General features: G+C 43.4%; 1 protein-coding gene across 4 annotated transcripts in view; it reads right to left on the bottom strand.

Annotated features, from left to right (window-relative positions):
• The window catches only part of MARCHF3 (membrane associated ring-CH-type finger 3), a 148,646-nt gene that overhangs the window by 21,102 nt on the left and 113,704 nt on the right, over nucleotides 1-13,840 (bottom strand). For all 4 annotated transcript variants that reach the window (XR_003431157.1, XM_027098921.1, XM_027098902.1 and 1 more), the window contains exon 3: nucleotides 13,021-13,225. Coding sequence is in view for 3 of the 4 variants with exons in the window: in XM_027098921.1 (XP_026954722.1) it covers nucleotides 13,021-13,225 (205 nt within the window). In the remaining variant the exon portion in view is untranslated. The remainder of the gene's footprint in view (nucleotides 1-13,020; nucleotides 13,226-13,840) is intronic.

The following is a 13,840-nucleotide window of genomic DNA, read 5'->3' as shown; positions in this document are numbered from 1 at the left end:
ATGAAAGCAGCCCAATTAAATTAAAGGGCTTAAAGAAAAAAAGGACTTTTCCTGGACAAAGATGGCTAAACTTCAGACCACATAAAAAAATCAACGCACAGATGATTTCCACACAATAAAAGAGTACAAAAAAGCGAACAGGGTTTCATCACATAAATTGTGATAGGGAAAAGACAAAACTTTAAAAGGGAAGTAACCATCCACACCTCTGTGCTCGTTTTCTCCTTTCTAAAATGGAGACGGTTGTACATACAAATAGTAGAACACGAAAGTGCCTACAACAGTGGCTCAGGGTAAGGACTCAGTAAATGGTATATTAGGTAAGATATATTAAGGTAAATAGGATGTTGAGAAGGAGTCAAATAAAAATGATAGCAAGGGAGGCTAAGATACGCTTTCTATAAAATCTTACACTGAACCTTGCAAACCTTATGCTACGTGAAGGAAACGAGTCACAAAGGACCACACGCTGCAGGGTTCCATTTATAGGAAATGTCCAGAATAGGCAAATCATAGAGATATAGAATAGATTCTTGGTTGCATTGGGCTGGGGGGAGGGGGCGGGGGCGGGGATGTGAGGACTGGAGAGTGAAGGCCGAAGTGTGTGAGGTTTCTTTTTAGGGTGATGAAAATGTTCTAAAATTGACTGTGGTCTCCTCCTCCAGGGGCTCATCTCATCTTGAAGTCGCTTGTATATATTGTCACTTCTAAGTAGGGGAATTCTTTTTTCAATTTTATTTTTTATTTTTGTAATACTTTTCGTTTTCCCACACATTTAAAAAATTGAATTATAGACACTTTCCTGGTGGCACAGTGGTTAAGAAGCCTCCTGCCAAGGCAGGGGCCGCGGGTTCGAACCCTGGTCCGGGAGGATCCCACGTGCCGTGGAGCAGCTAGGCCTGTGCGCCGCAGCTGCTGGGCCTGCGCTCTGGAGCCCGCAGGCCAGGGCTGCTGGGGCCGCGTGCCTGGAGCCCGTGCTCCGCAGTGGGAGAGGCCACCGCGGTGAGAGGCCCGCGCACCGCGGCGAGGAGTGGCTCCCGCTTGCCGCAACTAGAGAGGGCCCGCGCATTGGCGAAGACCCAATGCAGCCATAAAAAAAAAAAAAAAAAATTGGACTCTAGGTGATTTACAATGTTTCAGGTGTACAGCAAAGTGATTCAGTTATACATATATATGAGTGTGTATAGAGAGAGATATATATACACATATATGTATATCTATATTCTTTTTCAGATTCTTTTCCATTATCAGTTATTACAAGATATTGAATACAGTTCCCTGGGCTACACAGGCGGTCCTTGTTGTTTATCTATTTTATCTGTAATAGTATGTATCTGTTAATCCCAAATATAGTAGTGTGTATAAATTAATCTCAAACTCCTAATTTATCTCTCCCCCTGTTTACCTTTTGGTAACCCTAAATTTCTTTTCTATGTCTGTGAGTCTGCTTCTGTTTTGTAAATAAGTTCATCTGTATCATTTTTTAAGACTTCACATATAAGTGATATATGATATTTGTCTTTGACTTACTTTACTTAGTATGATAATCTCTAGGTCTAGAGTAAGACAACTCCTAAATTTTTTTTAGCACATATAAAAAGTACACAAATCATAAATAAGCTGGTTGATGGATTCTCCCAAAGTTTAAAACCCATGGAACATACAGATCAAGAAATAGAATATTGCTAGAGTTACAGAACCCTCCTTCCCAGCCCATGCCCCCTTCCAAGGGAAATCACTATCCTGATTTTTAATATCCTAGATTAGTTTCACCTACTTTTGAACAAGAACTTTGCCTATTTTTTTTTTTAACCTGTTTTTATTTTTTTTTATTTTTTTTTAACATCTTTATTGGAGTTTGCCTATTTTTGAGTCACCAGTACATACACTTTAGTGTCTGGCTTGTTTTGCTTAACATTATATCTGTGAGATTCATCTATGCTATTGTTGTAGTTGTAGTTCATTTATTCTCATTGCGTATAGCATAATTTATTTGTCCATTCTACTGTCATTTCTGTGCCAAGCCATCCTGAAGCCTGAGGAAAAATCAGTAATACTGATCCTGCTTTTATTTAAAAATTTGATATTTTGTTCATCATGGAGTTTTTGCATTACTTTTGATTGAAAAAATCCATCACATTAAAATATTATTTATCTTGAGTATTAGATTTTTGGGCACCATTTAAATTTTGCTCCTGAGGTGAGGGCTTCACTTACCTCACTCTGGTTCCAGCCCTGTCTGCTAGAGATGGACACATGGATTTTATACAGTTTTTGGCAAGTAGAGGTAGTGTTGCTCTGAACATTGCTGTACATGTTTCATGGTGAACACAGGTATGCATTTCTGTAAGTATATACCTAGGAGTGAAATTTCTGTAGACAAATTAAAAAAAATTGACTGTGGTGATGGTTACTGAACTCTGTGAATACACTGAATGTCACTGAATTGTATGCTTCAAATCCGTGAACTATGTGGTAAATGAATTGTATCTGAATAAACGTGTTTTAAAAAATCTGAGACCGAAGAACAGCCTTGGTAAAAGTGACTTGAAGTGTCTTGTAGATTTCCCTACAGACCCCCCCCCACCCCCGCCGGCATGAACCCTGTTTTGTAGATATTTCTTTCCGCCTTGCCATAGCTTCATCCAACAGGGTCATTCTTCAGACATATGCATCTGTCAGGTACATCTTACAAGCAGTCGAAAATGTGTATATTTTGATGAACGAATGACTTCTGGGTTTCAACATTAAACTCATAGCTTTTAAGCAGATGAGCCAGTGTTTAGCAAAATATTAGAGCCCTTTTCTTACTTTCATCTCTCAGGCCTTGTCTCCCATCATCGGCCAGCTTTAATGCAAAGATCTAGCCTTTGGAAGTAAGCAAAGTGTTAGGAGGGGCTGCATAATTTTCTAGGATGGTGAATGTTTTCTCTTCATCTGCTGATTTCTGCTTTTATTGACTCTGCACAGATATGTCCTTAATGCCTATAAACTCTATTTTACAACTTTCCTGCTATTCCTACCTGCCAGCAGCATTTCACGTATACTACACTAGCCATTTTCCCTCAGAGCCCTAAAAGATTTTGAACTTCACCATTTATGCCAACTTTCTGTCTCTAATAGGGTCACTGGAGGTGAAGTGATGATAAAATAATGAGTAGAAAATAGTTCATTTTCTTCTTTTAATCTGACCTCAGTCTTCACAAACAGATGTTTTACACATTTTAATAGGTGGCACACTGAAGAATTAAGCCTGCTTTTCAGTATTCTAAACTAAAAGCTTCAAAAGACTTTTTTTCTCTTTCATGTTAGACACACACAAACATAACTTTGCTCTCAGGTATCCATCACAGCATAAACCTATCCCTCTAGCTCTGTAATAATGGATAGCAAAGAAACAGTTTTATCCCAGACAATCTCACGGGGTCCCTGTCTCTTCACGAATGAAGTCAGGCAGCCGTGAGGCACCGCACAGGAATGTAAGTTTAGTGAACAATATAGAGGAGGAAAGCAAAGCGACAAGACCTGACAGGGTCTTATCTTTCCCCAAATCTACGGCACCTGTCAAGAAAGGGAAGCGAAGAACCGAGGCAATTACATACATAATTCAAGAGAAAAACCAGGGTTCTCCTTCATGAGCTGCAAGACCAGTGTCACCTATCCGAGTTATGTAGATGACAGTCTTTAAAGAAATTTACCTCGCGTGTGTGTACAACCATATTATGAGCGATTAACCTTCATAACCTGTTCCTGAAAGGAGGGAAAATGCTCAAACATTTTGAGTTCACCAGGCTTTCTAATAACATCTCTCCCTTAGGAGAGATCTCAGAAGAAATGGGTGACATAATGACTCACGGAAATGAAGACGCAAGTGCAGAGAAAGAGTAACTAGATGGAAAGGGAAAAAGTCAGGGTGTGTAAAGTCCTTGGAAATGAAGAATGAGTTTTCTGGCTTCTAATAGGGTGGTGTACCTAAGAGCTTTGTTTCCCCGAGACCAGGGTATCAGGAGCACAGAGAAGAACTGCCATTCCACTGTCCCAGCACCCAGGAGGCTGGCACAGCTCGTTGTGGTTGTGTTGTTTTAATGGACTTCACTTCTTAGAAGTAGTTTTAGATTCACAGCAAAATTGAGTGGAAAGTACAGAGAGGCCCAATATACCCAGTGCCTCCCCACATGTACAACCTCCCCCATCATCAACATCCTCCCCTCAAGACTGGTACATTTGCTACAGTCGATGGACCTAGATTGACACGTCATCATCACTCCAAGTCCACAGTTTATATTAGGGTTCACTCCCGGTGTACATTCTGTGGGTTTGGACACATGTATAACGACAGGTAGCCACCATTGCAGTGGTGTACACTGCCCTAAAAATTCTCTCTGCTCTGCCTGTTCATCCTTCCCTCCCCGCTAACAGCTCTGGATTTCACGGACGAAGCCAATGTCAAGAGGAAATCAGGGCTTTAATCATCACTTTTTGCATTCTCCCCTTTTTAAGGGACATTTAGTCCCTTAGAAAGGCTGGCTGTCCTCGCTTCCGTGTGTGCTTGCACCTGTGTGTGTCAATAAGCAAGTGAAAGAAAGCAGTCTTGAGCCAGGAAGGAAGAAGCCAGGTATGGTGGCAAGTGCATGGACTCTGGAGCCAGAGGAACCTGCATTCTTCTTCTGCCTTCTCTGCTTACTAGCCCTGTGGCTGAAAGTCTTTAAGATCTCTGAAGGGTGACATTTCAGAATCCCAGCTTCCTTATCTACCAAACGGGATAATATCCATTCTAGGGATACCCGAGACATTGAAATAAGATGACTATATAAAGTGTATAGCATATAATATTTCCCCTCTGCCTAGGAAATGGTTAAATAATTAAAGAAGAGAAAACTCTGGAGTGTGAACATCTTAAGGATAAAAATAGATGGAGTCACAGCGAAATGAATGAATGCCCCAGGATTGGAGTGTCATGTCAAGATCTGTGCCTGTGCTAGAAAACGAAGATCTTAGCATAAATGGGCAAAGCAGGGTGTTATGCAGTGAATAAATGACCACTGAGCTCCCACTGCTTAACTGAGGATACTTCTCCACTTGGCTCATTCGAATATAATTGCCCATTAGGCAGCATTTAACCATAATCATGTACTGCTCACAATATTTCACACCATTATGTGTTTAAAAATGTGTATGCTTTCTCTGGATTTAAAAGTGTCAGGTGTTGGCACTTACAACTGAAAAGGCAAGAGCAGGGCAGGCAGAAGCCCTCAGCGGGGAGTTTCATGCATATTTGGTAACTCTGCACCTGAAGTCTGCACCAGGGCTTATGCAATTTATGTCTCACTTCAGTTCAACCTGGTGCCTTCTACCTGCACAGGGCAGCTCCTGTGAGCTAATTGTGCCTTGTTATTTCGGCAGGACTTAGGAGAGAGATGATTACTGGATGTATTCATTCAGTGGCATTTCACTGCTCCTGGATCACAGCCGCCTTTACAAAGCTCTCCCGCCAGCTGCCCAGGGACACTTTCCCCTCCACCCGCTGCCCCCCGAACTCCCATATAGTAACTTCGAATTGTCTACCTTTCCAAGAAATGGACCCCTTGGTGGCCAGCACTACCTGTACTATTTGTTCTTACATTTGGAGGTAGCTCAAAGGGGCTGGAATCTTTCAGGATTATCTCTCTCATTCTGTTTACTTCTTGTTCTCGGCCCAGATGTGCTTCAGGGAAACCTGGCTGAATTTTCTCCTGTCTTTGAGACTCCCTGAGGATGAATTAGTGACGACTCCAGACATTTTCTCCCTGCCCCCTCAAGAAGCTGTTCTTTGAAAGGTATGTCACTCACAAAATGGTGACATTCGTTAATTCTAGGTGGTAGATACAAACCTGTTTATATATTGTTCTTTGCCCTCCTCTGTATGTGTTAAAGCACAGAATAATTAAAATTAAAAAGTTGTGTGAAACAATTCTTGGTGTTTCGCATCTTTGCGCCTTGCTGCAGGAAACCCTCAGGTGGGGAGGGGTTGAGGGCAGCTACTAGGACCAAGAAAGGTCCTCTTGAAAACGTGAATTCTAATTTGTATTTCAACCCAAGCTTACTGTAAGTATCAATACAATTTAAAATACTAGAATTGGTCATGTAATTCTTTTAGTGCATGGAACAGGATTTCCCCCCCCAAATTAGTCCTTTCCCAGCAGTGGATGGGCTGAAAACCCAGGCACCAGTCAGTTAGCTCCCTTTCATCTGGCATGGCCGTGTGAACACTTCAGTTGGCTTACTTTTTTAATGAAGTGATTTTTAATGAAGCAAGCTGCGAATTTAATAGGTACCTTAAAACAGCTTCTTTGTAACTAAGCTTTAAGTAACGAAGCAACTGCCAAATTAATCACCAGAACCAAGAGAGAAATCCAAGACTAAACAACTGCAGGATCAAGCATCGCTGGACTTCGGTCATCAGGCAGGTCATCTCAGCTGCTGGACAAAGGATGGGGAGGCTGGTGGCTTGCTCAGCAACCTTATCAGAGGTCAGGGAAGTGCTTGACCAACACTAAGGGATGCTGCAGTGCAACGTAATTCTCACCACTGTTGGTGCTAGTACCCTGTCTCTTAGTGGTTCATTTATTGTGTGATGTTGAACCAGCCACTAATAATATGCAGACAATAGAAGGGAGATCATTAAGTTCAGTCTGTGTTACCCTGGAAGAAAGATGTTGGTAGAAAGAAGTCACATAGCATTAGCGAACTCTTCTAAACTCTTTGAAAGACATCACCCAATTCTGGAATCTCAAATGTAAATAGTGGGCACGTAATGCAAGAGGGTGAAGAGGGCTGGGTGGGTGTAAGCAAAAGGCAAGGCCTGGGGGAACTGGAAAGTGCATGCATGTCTCACCTGAAGGCATTCACACTAAAAAGTGTTAATTCAATAAAGCACACCTGTGTGCGTGAATGAGGTCGCCAGTTGGCTAGTTCTGCTCTGTTTCACTGGTGAGGAAGCTGATGCATTAAGAGGAGAAATGACTTGTTCAGGTTCTCACTGAGGTGGTGGGCAGCCAGCTGGCTGTCTCATGGTTCTAGAACAGTAGCCATGGCCAGGATGTTAAGCCCTGCTAGGAAAAGTCACCGGCACAGATGTCACTCAGTGGGTCTTTGCCGTGTTGTCCGGAAAACAGACACAAAGTCCCTCCACACGCTCCCCTTTCTGGTACATTATCTTTCCTTTGTCCTTCATGCTACGAGTCCTGACTCTGCTTTGGGAGGCCTTAGCCTGGTCTGGAGCGGGTGGAAGTGCTGCCTCTGGGAGATGGAGCCATAGAGGAGGGGCCTGATCCGCCCCAGGAGAGCTGAGGACCTGTGCTCAGTGCACGGGAAGGTGGGAAGTGGGAACTCCTGGTGGGTTCAGGTAAATCCCTCCCCCATCCCACTGCGCAAGTGCTGCCGCGGTGCTTCTCTTCCATTCGTCCCTCCAGAACACAGGAGGAGAGAGCGAGGCCTGAGTGCAGCTCCTGAGACCTTCCTTCCTCCTCACTGGGATCTTGACCTCACATAACCACCGGAAACCTGTGTCTTCATCTACCAAATGGGTAAGACGATCGTTTCCCCCCAATACTATGGTGAAGCCTTTGTTTGCCCAGAGTTTGGATTCAGAAAAGCTTGACAAACGCCAGCTGGGCCTGAATCTTTTCGAACGGCCTGGTCCTCCCCATCCCCCAAAACCCTCCTCTGACTCGGGCAAGTGTCTCCCTGCCCAGCCCTGAAGCACACGTTTTCTCCCCACTGGCTACCAGTGGTACAGGGCTCCTGCCACCTGCCATTCTTGAAAACCTGACGGAGGACTGATGACCGAACGGGAGCCAGGATTTGTGAGAATCATCACATTTGTTGTGTGGCTCAAAGCAGTGGTGCTAGTTTGTGTCATATAAGCCCTTGTCCAACTGTGTCTGTCCTGAACTGTAAGGGCAAAGGGTCATTTTCTTAGATTTACAACCACAGGCCCCAAGTACAATACAGGATTTGCAACTGGGGGAGGGAAGGTTCTCCATTCATCCGTTTATTCAACGAACAGAGGCTTCGTGATTGCCTATCACATGCTGTGATTATGGTCCAGCCACCTTTCTCACTGGCCTGCCCTTCACTCGCAGGTTGGAATGAAGAGGGGAGCTTGCCTGCCTTCCTTCGAGGAAGTAGGTGGTCCTCATGCCTGGGAAGTTTTCTCAATCAGTTTACACCCCCTTGGTGTCATTCCCTAATTATCCCAATGCTACAAGTGTCTGCTGATGAAAATGAATACTCTGAAACACAAAGCTCACGTTTCTACTTACAAGAATACATTAAAAATCAAAACCAGGGACCTCCCCTTGTGGTCCAGTGGTATAGAATCTGCCTTCCAAGGCAGGGGACGTGGGTTCAATTCCTAGTCGGGGAACTAAGATCCCACATGCCGTGGGGCAACTAAGCCCGCACGCCTCAACTAGAGAGCCTGAGTGCTGCAAACTACAGAGCCCATGCGCTCTGGAGCCCGTGCGCCACAACGAAAGAGAAAACCCACATGTCACACTAGAGAGAAAACCGTGCGCTACAACTAGAGAGAAGCCCGTGTGCCTCAAGGAAAGATCCCACACGCCGCAATGAAGATCCCGCGTGCCGCGACTAAGACCTGACGCAGCCAAAAATAAAATAAAATAAATAAATATTAAAAGGAAATCAAAACCCAACCCAACCCACTACAACGAAGCGAGCAACGTCCTCACCTAAGTCTGATAGAAACACAGTAGGAGGGTTTCAGTGAAGTCTCAAATCTATTAAATAGTGAAGGGCCAAGGTACAAAGGCATTTCTTCACAGCAGTTCAACTCTGCTCCCTGTTGTACAGCTGGAGATGACAGTGAATCCAGGGCACACTTTAAAACCATTTTCCTCCAGTGACTTAAAAAAAAATTATAAATAAAAAGTTTGAAAAAAAAATCCTTAATCCTCAGCTCCCTTTATATCCTATTATTCTGAGTAACTGATATGTGTGAAAACAGTCTGTTTCAATTTAGCTCAACCTCTGACTCACAGGGAACAGCTTTTAAATTGTTCATACAATTCTTATCAGTCAGCTGGGGTTGGGTAAAGGAAATAGGAATATGGAAACCTAATCACTCCTTCTGTGAAACATCACCATGTCTCCCTGATTGGAGGAAGATCAGATCCTAGGAAGCCTTTCCTGCAGGTTTCCACCATTTCCTGGCTGTTTCACTTTAATCACGACATGGTTGAGCTGACCTATTACTTCATGAGTTTCCCGGGCAAGGGTGGGTGTTACTGATACACGTCTTAGGAAAGCCCACTGGCAGATATTCCCATCACTAGAAGCTGATGTTGCAAGCACGCTACTTGCACATAGCAACCTGGGCTTCCTTGGCAAACTGCTCAATCCGATATGCAATCGTGGCAACAGGCTGAAGTCAAGGCGCACATTTTTGGGAACAAACTGTGATATTTTTATTGGTTTGCTGTATTTCACCCTTATAAAAGAATGGTATTAGAGTTCAACTTACAGATAGAAATGAGGAAAACTGAAAATGAGCAGGGAGGAGACCATAAAATTACCCAAGCTGGTCATTCCGAGAATCCTTTTATGGTTAGTGGATGTCTATTTTCTGCCAATACCAGGTCAATATTTTGGAGCTAATTCATCTGACAAATCGCCACTGGGTACATTTTCTGTCATCAACAAAAAATATGTAGCTTTCGTGAGAGAAGTGCTGGCTGTGTAGCTATGATATGTATGTGGGTTACATCTGCTCTTCCTTTTTGCTATGGACGGTTCGAATGCTTTCCTTTCAAGCTTTGCCCAAGTAGGCACAGATCTTAGGAGATTTACCTTATCTGGACAGTGGAGGAAATTCATCCATAATTGAATAAACCGGATGATCGCAGTGCAGCTCTCTTGGGTTGAAACTAACTCTTGTTATACTTGCTTACTTAGCACCAAGAAAATATTTAGGGTATAAAACTGGCAATGAACTTAAAAGACTAACAGATTTAGTTCCGCCATGTAGGTGGGTAAGTAAGTAGACATACACAAGCAACTTACTGAAGTATAATTTACTTACCATACAATGTACTTATTTTAAGTGTAGAATGTATTTTTTTGCCCAAGAATTTGAGCCTTATAGAGGCCAAAGAGATCACAGAGAGCCTGTAGCTCACCCTCCACACTGCAGCTCAGAGAAACAGCCACCACCCAGATGGTCAGTGGTAAGTGGAGAGGCGATGCCCTATTTGGAGATGCTAATAGTAACCAGCCTATTGATTTGGCCATTTTGAGTAGAAACTCACCCTTTTGCAGGGAAAGGGAGGAAAGACTTTATGTAGCAGCCTGTGTAGAAGATGGCTCTGGGTTCCTGATATGTTAAAAATGAACATCCAACTGCTGGCTGCAGAGAGTGTAGGAAAAGATGGAAGGGGAAGTGTCTTCCCAACAGGAATACTGAGGAAGACGAAGGCTTACGGTGAATGGAGGACTGAGAGTTTACTAAAGAATGGGAGTCTGAGGTGTTACAACAATTCCGACTGATGTAACGTTTGGATACTGACAAATAAAATTTATAAATGACTTTTTCAACCACTTCCTCTAGCAATGGAGTTGTTATTATCCCACTGATTTTGAAATGAAATGTTATGGAATTTTCTTGCTTTAATGAGAAGGCAGATCCAACTGGTAAATAAAGTAATGATGAAAGCAATCAAAAGAGTGAAAATGAGAAATAAAGTAACAATACTCCTAATGCTTAACCCAAATAGGCAGGCTTTGCTGATTTACTAAAAAGATTCGTGTTCATCTAGAGGTAAACATATTGGGAAGCAATGCTCACTGTGAATAAACCCACCCTTTGGTAAGAGGATAAAAGTCAATTAGTAATGTCATTTGTTTAAAAATCTGCCTGCACCTGGTTCTCATTTGTCCTCCAGCTGAGAAACCAAAGACAACTTCTTTTTATTGCTTGTGGTCAAACAGCAAGTTCATTTCGCCATGGGATGATCAAATGGCCAGCCTCCCCGGCTTGAGAAGGTCTGCCTTTCACTTTCAACTTGTTCAATCATCATTAACTCTGAAAAATGTCACATTCCATTGGTGCAATGAAAATTTCACCACCAGTGACCGTTTGGGTGAAGTTTTTGTAGGCGAGGCCCTAAATCTTGCAGAGCACCTCACACATTCTCAAGGTCATTTGCCTCGTTTCCTTGTTTAATGACAGTTGCCTAAGATGCTGGAGTCTGTCTATAGCCTGACATCAGCAGCTCTGAAGAAACCTCTGTGTTGGGGTACGTGTCCCTCTCTGAGACTGAAAAGGTTTACACATGTGTGTTATCTAACACGCACGCACATACACCCCCTCCTTTGTTATCTATTGTATTATGCATACACACACTGGGGTTTTTACCAAGCAAAAGTCTTCTTTACTGGGGATAGACCGGTAAAAAAAAGACCACTGGATGCAGCCCATTCAAAGCAGGGTTTCCTTACTTTGGGAAGTCGGCTTCCCTGGACGAAACTGCAATATCAACTTGGGAAGGTTCCAGAAAGTTTCTGGAAAGGAGAAATAGGCTTCTTTTTAACGTTTGCCACTGGGCTTGGAAGTCTGCACCTCCTTTGTTTATTATTTAATTATATTTCCCCCTCTGCAGAGAAGTTCTGAAATGCAAATCCCAATGAATGCGGCATTGGGCCAAATCCCTCACAGCACTCTACAAAAACGAATTTCTGGAAGTGGATGTCAAGGAGCAAGATGCCTAAATTAAGAGGTCACTTGATCCAGAATCTTAAAGAGAAGCATAGTGTTTATTGGGGCAAGTCAAATAAATTTTGTGCCATTTGGCAAGCAAGTCATAGTTAAAACAGGCCCCAGTTACAGGTCCTGATTAAATTTTCAAGGTCAAAACCAAAAGAATGTTTAAGCAGAGCTCCCTATAGAGTCTTAGTGCCAGGGCGCTAATACACCATTTTAAATAGCCTCCAAGAAGGGCTTCTTGATTTCTAGCTCAGTTTAATGTCAAAGTTCCACTGGGTCAGCTGCTGAAATAAGGAGGAGGTTATCAGCCTGACCGGATTATAGGCACAATGTGTTGGTCCCTTTCAACTAGCTATACTTCATAATGTATTAGAATATTTCTTGTTGCCGATATCCAAGTTTTGATTGACTAGAAGTTAGGTACGAGAGAAGGCAAAAATAATCTAATAATTTTTTCCAATTCCCCCAGTTAATACAAGACCAGACCCTGGGTCTAAAGAAGCATCATATGGCCCCTAAAATAGGAAAAGGAATGTCCTGACATTTTAATGGCTGAGTTGACAGCACCACCTTTAAGAAAAGAGATTCCAATCCTAAGAATCTCTTTAAGAAAAGAGATTCAGGTTATTAGCTGAAAAAAGCTTGCATGTAATTTCCTAGGAGAGACTGAGACTTTTCTTATTCAAACACTTGAATATGTATCTGGTATTATAAGTGTATAATAAATATTAACTCATTTAACCCTCATAGTAATTCCAATAGCTGAAGTCACTTACCTACTATTCAAACCCAGAAGTCTAGGTCTATATGCATTATACAATGCCGCTATTTTTTTTCACAAAGATTTCTCAGACTAGGCAACCCAAATGCCCATTTATCTGTTGCTTCAAGGTGAGAAGATGGTGTGCAAAGAGAACAGTGTTTGATCTGTTTGCTCCACGTCACAGGAATGGGAAATGGAGATCAAGTCTCTAAACGTCCCTTCTCACACTGATTTCTCCCACTCTCTCGTCTCCACCTTGCGGAGGTCACCTTTCTACTGTTGGCTCCTTAGTGCTGGCTCTGTCTGTCTGTCTGTCTGTCTGTCTCTCTCTCTCTCTCTCACACACACACACACACACACACACACACACACACACACACACACAGAGCTATTACTGTGCTTCAGTGAAGCTGCACAGGGTTTGTGATCTGGGCATAAAAGCAGACATCATTTGCTCATTAGAGTTAAGTTTTCAAGACGTGCCCCAATTACTGACCTCCACTAACGGCCTGGGTTTGCGCTCGACTGCAAACCTGAAGTGGCAGAGTTCACAGTAGCTGGTGTTTGAGGATGACAGCCAGTGCTCCAGGCAGCTCCGATGAATTGTCCCCAGGGTCCCTGTACATTCACATGGAGAGAGCAAGTCCTCTTGGCTGCTGCCCTCGTGGCAGATCCTGCACATCGGCCGGTCATTGAAGGGGCTGCAAGAGAAGAAGGGGCACCTGCTGGTAACGGGCTGGAAACCACTGCCATGCCGTGGTCCTCTGGCTCTGTGTCCTTCGGACCCTCACCCGAGGCAGCTGCTCAGAACAGACACCTGGTTTACAACCCGAGATCTACACTGGCACTCGGTAGTGGGAGCTGGGGTCCTTGGGCATCTACTTCTGTCAATACAAAGAAATAGGGGGTGACCAATACCAGAGCAGGTGAGCCCAGGGTCATAAGCAAGTGAAAAGGAGCAATGTGTTAATCTTACCTTAGACATCGAAGTAGTTCAGGCAAACTACCGATCAAAAAATAAAAATCATCCCTAGCTATTAAGAAGTTGTTTTGAAACGACACCAATTGTAGTTTCTAGACAAGCTGCATCTTTTGAACCAGGCTGGGACACTTTTGAATGCCCAGAGGTTCCTTTCCTTTCTTCTTTCAGTGGGATAGGCGAGTGAGAGGAGGGAAACAGACTGGCGGCCAGCCCTGAAGCTGCCACACAGAACTGCAGTCTGAGCCAGAGCACGACGCTGTGGCAGCTTGGTGCTTGGAGCTTTCCTAGGATGCACGTTGGGACGCTGAGGACAGTAAGCTGAAAGTGAGGAATG

Source organism: Aethalodelphis obliquidens, unplaced genomic scaffold, assembly GCF_003676395.1.
Source record: "Aethalodelphis obliquidens isolate GAN/ISIS:26980383/991018 unplaced genomic scaffold, ASM367639v1 scaffold4, whole genome shotgun sequence".
Lineage (NCBI taxonomy): Eukaryota > Metazoa > Chordata > Mammalia > Artiodactyla > Delphinidae > Aethalodelphis > Aethalodelphis obliquidens.
Note: the sequence above shows the minus strand (reverse complement) of the source record. Positions and strands in the feature narration are given on the sequence as shown.